A 12,055-nucleotide genomic window follows, 5' to 3' on the forward strand; every position below is an offset into this window, starting at 1 on the left:
CCCTTCTTTCCAGACCCTGGAGCTGACACCTGCCACCCACAACCCGGGGCAGCCCAAGTCTGACGTGGGCGGGGCCTGGGAGGTCCCCACAAAGGCGCTCCATTAAAGACAAACACCCCCTCCTCCAATCAGGGTGCTGAGTAGGCAGCTGACTTGCCTCTCGCTGCCAGCCTGGCCCTTCTACCAGCAAGACGGACTTGCCACAGTCCCTTTGGAAAGCAGAGTTCTATGCCCGCCTCATGCTCAGGCAGCCCTGTTGGTTCAGGAGCACAGCAGCCCCTCCCTCAACACCACCCACCCAGTGCCCAGGTAAGAGCTGAGTGCAGTCATCTACCCGCAGGCTAGGCGAAGCAGCGCACAGGCCTTGAGACCACAGGGCAAGGGTGTGGGGGGAGGGGGAGGAAGGAGCCACAGAGGAGGGAAGATGTCCCAGGCACCTGGCACTGCAGCAAAGGCAAGGAGTCTTCAGAAACCCTCGGGCTCCCAGCAGGCCATGGTCGAACTTAAGGGTCAGTCTTACAGAGGGGGCTGGGGCCTCCACACCTCTTAAGCATAAACCAAAGCACACTCTCTGACATCAAGTCGGTTCCAACTCCCAGCGGCCCTGCCAGGAGGGGTCCAACTGCCCCTGGGTTCCCACGGCGGGGCAGGAAGCCTTGCCTTCCTCCTGCTCTTAGACCTAAACCTTCCTCAAGTGGCAGGCCTGTCTTCAGGAGAAGGCCACATGAGCTTACCCGTGGGCCTTCCGGAGGGGAGGGAAGGGGAGGGGAGGGAAGGGCAGGGAGCTCTGACTCCAGGGAGCCCTGGGCCCAGACCCTGCTGCTTGTGAACAACTCTGTGAAGGCATCCTGGAGTGCAGCGAGCGAGGGGAAGGAGTATTTTTAAGAACGCTCAGCATCAATGTGAGATGTCACCAGGTCTCGTACTTCTTTCATGCCCCCCAATAGCTGAAAGTCAACTTTCTTCTTTACTGCTATCCAGATGCGGTGGGAAGTTCTCCCCAACCCACCACCAGGCTCCCTGGCAGAGGAAGATAGTCTGAGGGGCAGAGCTGGGGTGGGGGTGTGGGGGGGACACCAGAATCCCTGAGCAGCTCTGAATCCAACTCATAGTCCAGTCCCTCAACAGTGGGACTGAGCTCCAATGAACCAAGGCCTCTGGCCCTCCTGACCCAGAATGTGATGACCTCATCACCCCCTGTAGGGGCAGCTGCCCTGCCCTGCCTACCCCACCTCCCACCGCCAGGACAGGGGACAGGGGCAGGAGGTGACACTCATACCTGGCAAGAGGTGACACTACCCTTGGCGTCTTCCTTTTCTAATCTGTCTTATCTGCTTTAACGGCAACAATTCTCTCTCTTAAGTCAAACTACGAAGGAGAACGGTTCTTCAGCCTGGACCGGACCGGGAATGCCAGACTAAACTGAAGCAGCCTCCCCAGGCCGCCCTCCCGCCCGCTGCGGTCCCTCCCAAGGGGCAGAGCCTGAGGCTGTTGGCCGCCCTCAGAAGCACTGCAGAGCCCCTGCCCCTCAGAGCCCTCCACGTCCTGGGGAAAGACTACCTGAGGCTGGGGCGGCCCTCGGCAAGAAGACAGCACAAGAATAGCGGCCACTTCTTGGGTTCCTCTGTGCTGTATGTGACTTCCGGGCCCAGCCCGCCCCCTAGCCCCTCCGATCCTGCAGAGACCCCGTACCTGGTAATCCTGATCATCGATCCCAAACCTCTCCCGGAGGTTGCGGAACACCATGGGACAGTACTCCTTAAACTTAAATCGACTGGGGAGGTTCTCCCTGGGGAAAAGCAGAAACCGCCTTTGTGAACGCCTCTAGCCTCAGCCTGCGTTGCCCCTCAAAGCCTGGGTGTGCAAAGCCTCGGGGGAAGTTCTGAGTCCCCAGAGGGTGTGTCTGGTCCAGAGGGCGCAGAAGAGCCACATTTGTAACTCTCTCTGGGAAGCGCTGGAGCCCGGCGATGTTGTCACACTGCACACCCTGTGCTCGGGTGCTCAGCCTCCAAGTGCAAGGCTGGTGGTTCAAATCCCCCAGGAGGCTACTCACGGAGAAGCCCTGGAGCTCTACTTTTGAAGGACCCAGTCACGGAAAACCCAGCTCTCTGACACACCTGAGGTCACCATGAGCTGTGAGTACTTACTCTGCCGATGCGGGCACTTTGCTATGGGTTATGTGGACCTTGAATAAGATTTACATTCAAGGGAAAAAAGCCTTACCTCAGCGGTTCTCAACCTGTGGGTCATGACTCCTTTGGGGGTTGAACAAATCATAACAGTAGCAAGATGACAGTGATGAAGTAGCAACAAAAATAATTTTATGATATGACAAAATATTAATTTATAAATGATCAAGGGTTCATGAGGGAGGGGGGAGTTGGGAGGGAGGGGAAAAAATGAGGAGCCGATACCAAGGGCTCAAGTAGAAAGCAAATGTCTTGAGAATGATGATGACAATAAATGTGCAAATGTGTTAGACACAATGGATGGATGGATGGATGGATGGATTGTAAGAAGCGTAAGAGCCCCCAATAAAATGATTAAAAAAAATAATAAAACCTAAAAAAATAATGTTATGGTTGGGGTCACCACAACATGAGGAACTGTATGAAAGGGTCATGGCATTAGGAAGGTTGAGAGCCACTGCCCTACCTGCTGGGAGTGAGAATGAGCAAGGCCCCTCCCCCTCCCCATGCTCTAACTGGCTAAAAGGCCCTCCAGGCAGGGGCCTCTCCTGCAGGGAAAAGCCTAGGGAACATCCTGGAGATGCAACACCCAGGAAGGCACCAGCAGCTCCCACTTGGACTAGAAGGAGGGTGTCCTTGGTCCACTGGCTGGGCCTACCAATCTCGGCTCTTCATCCACCAGCCGACAGACCCCTCCCCCCCCAGAAGGTCGTCATGAAGTGAAGACTCCTCCCACTCCCCATCTACAACTGCCGCCTGCTTAGGGATCCCCTCTCAGAAACACGCCTTCCAGCCCCAGGACGGCAGACTTGAAGGACATGAAGAGGCATGGCCTCTCAGGAGGGCAGGGCCTTGTCAGCCTTGGCTTTATTCATGCCCTGTCTTCCTGAAAAGAGCGCTGTCCTCTGATCTGCAGCAGGCAGGCACGGCACCTTAGTTGAAAGGACAAAAGGAATCCAGAAAGAGGAAAGAAGAGGAGAGGTTCTGGATCTGCTGGAGGCCAAGGTGTGAAGGGGGAAGAGCTAGTGGCCGGTGGCTCAACGCCCATCACGGGAGCCCTGACCTCTGGGACAGCAGCACCTTGTCTCCCACCTCAGTCAAGGGCAGCCGCTCCTCTGAGTCAGCAGGTGGCAGCTATGGAGACCGACAGCTTCCAGAACAAGATGTTACTGCTTGTTATGGTCAGAGAAGCCACTTCTCCTCCAGGCTAATCCTCAAGGAATGGTGGGGTGACAGGTGGGGACGATAGGACATTCGCAATGGGAACCAGGAGTCAAACACAGAGAAGAGGCAGGTGTGAGTAACAAAGGGTTCCTGGGGTGACCCAGACTAAGGTGGGCCCCAACTGCGCCCAGTTTTAGGCATGGTGTAAATCCAAGAAGCCACAGATAGCCCTGCTGAGCAGCTACACTGACAGTACCCTTGGGGCAGCACTGGTTCATGAAGTGGGAAGAAACAGCAGCTTCATGGCTACAGCCCACGTCAGGACCGTGCCTAGCAGCTTCCTGCCAAAGCTCGCCCTGCTGGCAGCCTCATACGAGATACCTCGGCACTAGGGTCACTTATTTCTACGGGCGCTGGCCCTAGATGAATCACCCTGGGCCCAGGCACGAGCCCCAGGGGGCACTGAAGGCAGGTTGCTAAAGGCATGAGATGACAAGACAATATGAGGGAGGGACAGAGGCCCACGATGAATGTATCATTCGCTCACAGGCTCTGCAATCCAGGTGTCACTCTCAGACCCTTCCAGCTGCTGGCTGGGCAGCCAGCATGGATGAGGCTTCAGAACAAGGCTCTGAACCAGTTCATTCTGGTTCGACCCCATGCTGAGGACTGGCTTCTCCACCCAGTTACACATTTTAACAAGATGAGCCCTAGGTGATTCTTCTAGGTGCTTCTGGGTGACAAGAATCACTTGGGGGTCTTATGCAATCACAGCAGCCCGGGGCTCGCTCCGTTTATCTGGGGTGGACAGCAAATGCTCAGCCGGGAGTTGAACCGTGGAACCGGAATGAACTGGTTCAAAGCCCTTCTTCAGCAGCGTGGAGCCCGCTCAGCGGGTGACTTACTTATTGAAGAGATGATTGTCCACTTTGATCTTGCTGTAGGCTTTGAAGTCATCTGGCATTAGCATGACAGGGACAGGGACATTGCTCAGCTCATTGATCTGCAAAAGGCAAGAGGAAAGTAAGGGACTTGACCAGGAGGCTGCTTGCCTTCGAAGTTCTTAAAGAGGATGGATACAGATGCCCCAGAGGAGGGCATGCCTGCCATGGCCCCCTTTTCGGCTGGTCTTCTTACAGAGTCCCCAGCTTCCCCTCCACTGATCTAAACTCTCCACATCTGCCACGGTCCAATGCAAAAGACGCCTATGACGCCTCCCACCATCCTCTAGCCCAGAAGGGCTCACCGCCTTCCCCACAGCTGTAGGCAGTGTTACTAAGCCTCGCAAGACTGTAAGCTAGGTAAGACATTACTGATCTTTGCAAAGCAAAGATGATCCGATTTGGGGGAACTCCACAGTGCTTGGTACCATATAGAAAGTAATGTTATCAAATGCGATAAGAAATGGCTGGAACAAAGAGCACCCTACCAGAACCAAACCCACCGCCACCAAGGTGATTCCCGCTCAGTGTCCCCTGATGGAGGGAGGATTGCCGAAACTGCGGGTCTTTACAAGGAGCAGAGAGCCTCGTCTTTCTCCCAGAGCAACGGATGGGTTGCAGCCCGACTGACTGACAACTCACCACAACCCTGACGGACAGAAAGAACTGCCCTTTGGGTTTCCAAGGCTCTAGATCTTTCTGACTGAGAAGCCTCATCTTTCGCCCTCAGAAAAAATTAGAGAGTTCAAACTGCTGAATTGTAGCCTTGCAGTTAGCAACCCAGCCCATGACCTAGTACACCATGAGGGTCCCTTCCCCTTTGCCTATCCACTGCCATCAAGTTGTTTCTGCCTCAGAGTAGCCCCACAGAAGGTCTCTCAGACCGTAAATCTTTAAAGGCTCACATAGCCTCATCTTTTATTCTGCAGAATGACTGGTGGGTTTGAACCCACAACCTTGAGGTCAACAGCCCAACACTTACTTGACAGTTCCCCCAGGGCTCCTTCACCCTACCTAAACTCACAAACCAAACTTCCTAACACGGAGTCGATTCTGACGGAGAGCAAGCCTACAGGACAGAGCAGAACTAACCTCGTGGGTTCCGGAGGCTGTACAGCTTTTCAGGGGCAGAAAGCCTCATCTTTCAGCCCACAGAGGGGCTGGTGGGTTTGAACTGCTAATCTTGTGGCTACAGCCCAGTGTGTATCCCACTTCACTACCAGGGCTCCTTTCATACCTAAGTGAGTATAATTAAGGACTCCGACATTCTGCATGCAAATTGCAAGTGGCAGCTTGGGGCAGAAAAAAAGCTGAATGGGTTTGTGTGGGTGTGTAATAAGAGCCATGACATGAATGCATAGATGCACACCACGTTCATCCCAGCACCAATCGAAACAGCAACGAGATGGAAACAGCAGACATGCCCGATGGAAGAATAAATAGACAGACGATGGGATACGGCATCACGTCAAAGAATAAGGGTGAATTGCGAAACACCTCAGATCATGGGCGGACATAGCGGGCATTGTACCGAGTGAAATCTATCCATTCCCAAAAGACAGATAGTGTATGAAGCCACCATTGAGCAAAAAGCTGAGACAAGGAATTCACACTAAAAGAAACATTCTTAGAAGGTTACCAGGGCGGGGAAAACGAACTCCTGGTTAGACAGCAGCCATGGCAGGCACAAAGGATGGACGCTGGGGGAGAGGCCCGGAGAAAGGCAAGCATTAAAGGCAAAAGACGTAACCATGATTACCGACCAAGCCTCTCAGAAGAAAGACACGGTCATCTAGTTCCGCAAAGATGTGCAGCCTTGTACAGCCACTGGGGCAACTCCCCTCTGTCCTAGAGGGCCACTGTGAGTCATAAGGGACTCAGTGGCAATGGACGGTGTTGACCAGGAGCCAAAGTCTCCACCTCCTGACAAGCCACCTTTCCCTCCAAGGGTCTGGTAAACAGGTAGGCTAAGATACTGACCGGATTCACCTGCTGCTATAAAATGAGCCCTCTGAGAAACCTGTGGGGGTATCTCTCTACCAGCAAGTCAGGGCTGGAGTGCATCCTCCGGACCCCAAATCCCTGAACGGCGAACCTCTTGGATCCAGAAGGCAGCTGTAACACTAGAGGAGCTGAGCAGGGAACAGAGAGCTGGGCTTCCCAGCAATGCAGCGTGCAGAGTACAGTCGAGCAGTGCCTTGGGGCAGCATGCTGGCTGTGGAGTAGGGCGCCCCTGGGCATTTCATGACGGGCGCTGGGTTTGCTGACCCATGGGACTTGAGCTGTATGTCTTCGGGTTGAGGCTTCCAACAGTGTGGAATGCCCTTTGAGGATCTCGTAGCAGCCCTGACAGAACTCTGTCATGTGTCCTGATGACCAACTCTGTCCCCAGCACTGCTCCCCTGCGTTACCACCTGTTGCGGTAACTTCTTTAACGAGCCCTTTCATCGTGACTGCTGCCTGAGTTCTGTGTGGACATTAGCACCTAGAGATACCGAAACGAGTAAAAGAGTCTAGAGGCGGGGTTGGACAATCCTAGTTAACACAAGACACTTACTAGTTGAACTGCCAACTACCAGTGGCAGTCCTGATTCGTCCCCCTTCAGGCCTGGAAAGGAAATCACCTGCCTGGCTCCAATTTCAGCCAAACCCAGGCAGGTCTAAGGGGAACACTGACACAGAGGGGGTGTGGGCACCTTAGGGAAACCAACCGCTTCGTGTCCAGGGGTGGGGCAGCATGTGACAAGGATTAGCAAGGAGGAAGGAAGAAGCAGGAAACTCCGGGAGGAATGACGGGCGTGTGTCCTAAGGACTGCATCCATGAGATGGACTAGGAAGGGTCTGCATCACTGAATGGGAAACGGACCTGGTCGCTTTCTAATCAAGAGGAGAGAAATGGAGGCCCCGGGTTTTGCTAGCTTACGTCTGCCGGCGGGGTTCTAACCACTGACTGGCTCGCTCTGCCTTAACTGTTCCGAGGAGGGTAGTTTCCCAATGTTCTGGTCCTATCTTCTGCGAAACTGGGGGCACGCGCTGGGGCAGGATGCCTTCACACACACACACACACACACACACACACACACACACACACACACACACACACCCCACACACACACACCCCATTTCCTCCCCCCTCGCCCTCCCGTCAGGGATCGGCTTCCCATTGGTGCAGAGCTGAGAGGGTGTACCTGACCCGGTCCCCAGCTTAGCCACTTAGCGGTGTGATTAGCTGCAGATGTGCACTCCCGGCAGCAGTGTCTGACACTTGACCCTCAGCCCAGTTGCACTAATGTGTCCCGGATTTGGGAAAGGAAATCTTAGCCTGCCTTAAGGGATGGGGTGGGTATTGTCTCTCCCAACTACTTTCCTGGTAAACCCCATTATCTCAATGGGGCCCCACGTGGCGGCAGGGAACCACCTCCGGCCATTAGGACTCCTCCGGGAGCACAAGTGGGGGAAGCGGCATTTAATTTGCTGCCCCTTTTATGTTCCAAAGCTTTTTCCTTTAGAAATGTCAGAGGCGGGAGGAGGTTCGGGGTTAATGCAGTAACAGGCTAGGGAACTGTAGCTTCCTCCTGGGGATACAGGGAGGGGGGACACATCTGGCACAGGAGTGGATTCTGACTCACAGTGACCCGCGATAGGATTTCCATGCCTAGATCTTTAGAAGAGCCAGAACAGCCGCATCTGGGTCTGAACCACCAACCTTGTGGTTAGCAGCCCGATGCCTCCCACACAGCGCCACCAGGGGTCCTAGGGAGGGCATCAGAGACTCAGGAAAGCAGTGGCAAAACTGACTGGCACTGGCCTAGGACCCCACCTGTAGGGAAAGCCGGAGCAGGATTCTGCCATGAGAGATCCCCGGGGCCTCAGTGAACGTTCTCTGGTAGAAATGGTCTTTACGTTGATGAGGGGAATTCTTACCAGGACAGCTACATTTGTTTCAATCCATCAAACCGTACACTTACAACATATACCTTTTATTGTGTGCAAACTATGTCTCAATAAAGTGGACTTTAAAACGTTCTAACATCCAGGCTTAGGATGTTGCCCACTGGCCACACCCTCCCAGCCACTGAAAAGGGCGGCAGCAGGGGCGGAGGTGGGAGGGCAGCAGTGAGCCAGGTCCCATTCCATGGGGCCGGCGCTCACAGAGAGCGTGTCAGGGGCTAAGCCTGTGCCTTCAGAGGAAACCACTCCACTTCCTGGTTCCCCTGCCAACAGAACCGATCCACAAGCCTCTCACTTCCTTTTCCTGGTACAGTGAGCCTGGCTCTGCGAGATAAAGGGGAAAGCGGGACAAAGCGTATGGTTTTACACTAAAATGTTGCTGAATTTGCTACAACTCCACTCTGGGTTAGCCTGAATCCGGAGTTGGTGTCACAGGTCTCAGGTCTTGCTGGTTGTCTTGTGACTCCGAGGGAAGCCTCTCTTTGTACCCCGGTGGTTAGGACTCACTGCGTCTCTAGTCAGGGGCTGGGGACACTGCTATCCTGGAAGAGGTAGCCTGATAGGAACTGGAGGAGCCCTGCTGGCACAGGGGGTGGAAGTTGGGCTGCAGGGTCTGCCACCAGCTGCTCTGAGGGAGATAGATGGGGCTGTCTATTCCAGGGGCAGGTCTACCCTGTTCTGTAGGGTGGCTGTGAGTCGGCACCGGCAAGATGGCAGTGTGAGTTTGGGGTGCATTTTCTGGTTTTGTATGAATTTACTCATTTCTACGGGGCCATGGTAGATAGATGATTCACTCCGGGGACTAGTTGGGTTTTGTTTTTAAGTTGTGATACATTGTATATCACCAGAGAGTTCTATCGATTTTAATTTAACAAGTACTTACTGAAAAGTCGACTCTGTTAGGTACACGAAGGAACAAGGGGGGAAGTGGTATTCACATGCAAGAAACGGGAGGCTTAGATGAGCCAACACACGTCACAGAGAAACTGAGTCAAGAGGAGTATGCAGCTCTGTGAAAATACAGGGCAGAGTCGGAGAAGAGCAGAGCTCAGAGGAGGGTAAGGTAAACATGGTGTGAGTCACACTCCCGCGTCATCCCTAGTGCTTCAGGAGAGACAGTGCACCTAATGACACTGGAGGAATCTACCACGGGGTCATGTCACGGTCCCCGTGTAAAAGTCCCATGGCTCCTCACCAAGCTCAGAATGAGGTTTGAACTCCTTTGCCCAGCACCCGAGGCCTTTCATGCGCAGGCTCAGGCCCTGAAGACCATTTGCTGAAATTACTTCTCATCAATGTTAGGAGGACTTGCTATAAGGAGGCCGGGCTACCAGCTGGGTATAAAATAACATGACGACAACAGTCTCCATTTGGCTGAGAAAACAGACAACAAAACTCCAATAAAATGTGATGAGAGCACTCATTGAGTTTAGTATAAAGGAAGAGGGAAAAGCTGATCGAGAGATGATTGCTTCTGCCTGGGAGTGGGAGGGAGCGAGCTGGGGGCCAGAGCAGCTGCAGACACATAATACCTCGGAGTAAGGCCCCACCCTGCAAACAGAGGCAGGCAAGGGGACTCCAGGCAGCACAGTCACACTAGGGAATGGAGGGGGGCACCCATGGAAAGACCGGGGATGGCCCCTTACATTATACATATTCATGAATAACCGCCACTTCTGTTTAGAGGTTGCCTATAAATGGTCAATGATTTATAGTACATGATTATATGCTATATTATGTGTTCTGTGCTGTTGTTTCTAATAGTTAAAATATTCATGTAGTCACCTGATAGAGGGTCAGAGAAGCCGGTGCCTTGCCTGAGGCCACACTGACTGTCTGGGCAGAAGCAGGCCTTAATCCCAGGCCTGGGGGGTGCCAAGACTTGGGTTCTTTCAAACGGTGCTGTGCCATCCTTCCTCCAGACTGCTACCCTGCCTGAGGTTGGGGTTTTCAGCCCTTCCCGCTCCAGATACTCCTGCAAGCCATATATTTTCTGCCCGCTTCATAGAAAATGGAGCTCAGAGGCAACATACATCAAAAACAAAAACGCCACTCTAAACCACATGACCGAAAAATGGCAAAGCCTGCGTTTGAACTTAGGTTTGTCCACTCTATGAGATGTTTGAACTTGACTATAAAAAAGAATCCCTGGGGGGGGGGAGGGGAAGGAGGGGAAAAAAAAAAGAGGACCTGATGCAAAGGGCTTAAGTGGAGAGCAAATGCTTTGAGAATGATTGGGGCAGGGAATGTATGGAAGTGCTTTATACAATTGATGTATGTATATGTATGGATGGTGATAAGAGTTGTATGAGTCCCTAATAAAATGTAAAAAAAGAAAAGAGGAGAAAAAAAGGATTAGGGCAAAGACTGTACAGATGTGCTTTATACAATTGATGTATGTATATGTATGCACTGTGATAAGAGTTGTATGAGCCCCTAATAAATTGTTTTAAAAAAATAAATAAAAGACATTGGAAGAAAAAAAAAAGAATCCCTGGGGAGGGGATGGCGGGGGGGGGGGGGGCTAGAATTGAGGAGCTGATGCCAGGGGCTTAGGTGGAGAGCAAATGTTTTGAGAATGATGAGGGCAATGAATGTACAAATGTGATTTACACAATTGATGTATGTATGGATTGTGATAAGAGTTGTATGAGCCACTAATAAAATGATTTTTAAAAAAGGTCCCTGGTGACATCGTGGTTCCGAGTTGGGCTAACCGCCAGGTCAGCAGTTCGAAACTACCAGCTGCTCCTCAGGAGAGAGAGTCCCTATGTCAGAGCCTGAACGAGGCAAGTTCTCCTCTGTGCTCTATCGGGTTGCCAGGAGTCGGCATCAACTCGATGGCAGTGAGTTTGGGCTGTTTGTTTTTGTCTGGTGTTTAAAAATAGGAATTCACCCCTGATATGATCACTGAAGAAAAATGGGTGCATAAGCAAATGTGGTGAAGAAAGCTGATGGTGCCCGGCTACCAAAAGATATAGCATCTGTGATCTTGAAGGATTGAAGGTAAACAAGCAGCCATCTAGCTCAGAAGCAACAAAGCCCACATGGAAGAAGCACATCAGCCTGTGCGATCACGAGGTATCAAAGGGATGTTATCAGGCAACATCAGAACATAAAATTGTATCATATTGAACGATGGGGGGGAGTGCGGAGTAGAAAACCAAAGCCCATTTGTAGACTACTGGACATCCCCTTACAGAAGGGTCTCGGGGAGAAGACAAGCCAGTCGGGGTGCAATGTAGCAACGATGAAATAAAAACTTTCCTCTAGTTCCTAAATGCTTCCTCCCTCCTCACTATCATGATCCCAATTCTACCTTATAAATCTGGCTAGAACAGAGGATGTACACTGGTACAGAAAGGAATGGGAAACACGGAATCCAGGGAGCATGATCCCTTCAGGACCAGTGGTATGAGTGGCGATACCAGGAAGGTGAAGGGAGGGTAGGTTGGAAAGGGGGAACCAATTAAAAGGATCTATATATAACCTCCTCCCTGAGGATGGACAACAAAGGAGTGGGTAGAGGGAAATGTCGGACAGTGCAAGATATGACAAAATAATTTGTAAATTATCAAGGGTTCATGAGGGAGGGGGGAGCGGGGAAGGAGGTGAAAGAGGAGCTGATGCCAGGGGCTTGGGTGGAGAGCGGATGTTTTGAGAATGATGAGGGCAATGAATGTACAAATGTGCTTTACACAATTGATGTATGTATGGATTGTGATAAGTTGTATGAGTCCCTAATAAAGCGATTAAAAAAAAAAGGATGGGAATTCGCATGTCCAGATGGCTGATACAGAGAGGTAACCC

General features: G+C 52.2%; 1 protein-coding gene across 1 annotated transcript in view; it reads right to left on the reverse strand.

The window, feature by feature from the left end:
- The window catches only part of PIP4K2B (phosphatidylinositol-5-phosphate 4-kinase type 2 beta), a 30,668-nt gene that overhangs the window by 11,421 nt on the left and 7,192 nt on the right, over positions 1-12,055 (reverse strand). The window contains exons 2-3 of the mRNA XM_075561742.1: positions 4,259-4,356; positions 1,693-1,789 (exon numbers count right to left, since the gene is read on the reverse strand). Coding sequence (XP_075417857.1) covers positions 1,693-1,789; positions 4,259-4,356 — 195 coding nt within the window. The remainder of the gene's footprint in view (positions 1-1,692; positions 1,790-4,258; positions 4,357-12,055) is intronic.

This window comes from Tenrec ecaudatus, chromosome 10, assembly GCF_050624435.1.
Source record: "Tenrec ecaudatus isolate mTenEca1 chromosome 10, mTenEca1.hap1, whole genome shotgun sequence".
Taxonomy (NCBI): domain Eukaryota; kingdom Metazoa; phylum Chordata; class Mammalia; order Afrosoricida; family Tenrecidae; genus Tenrec; species Tenrec ecaudatus.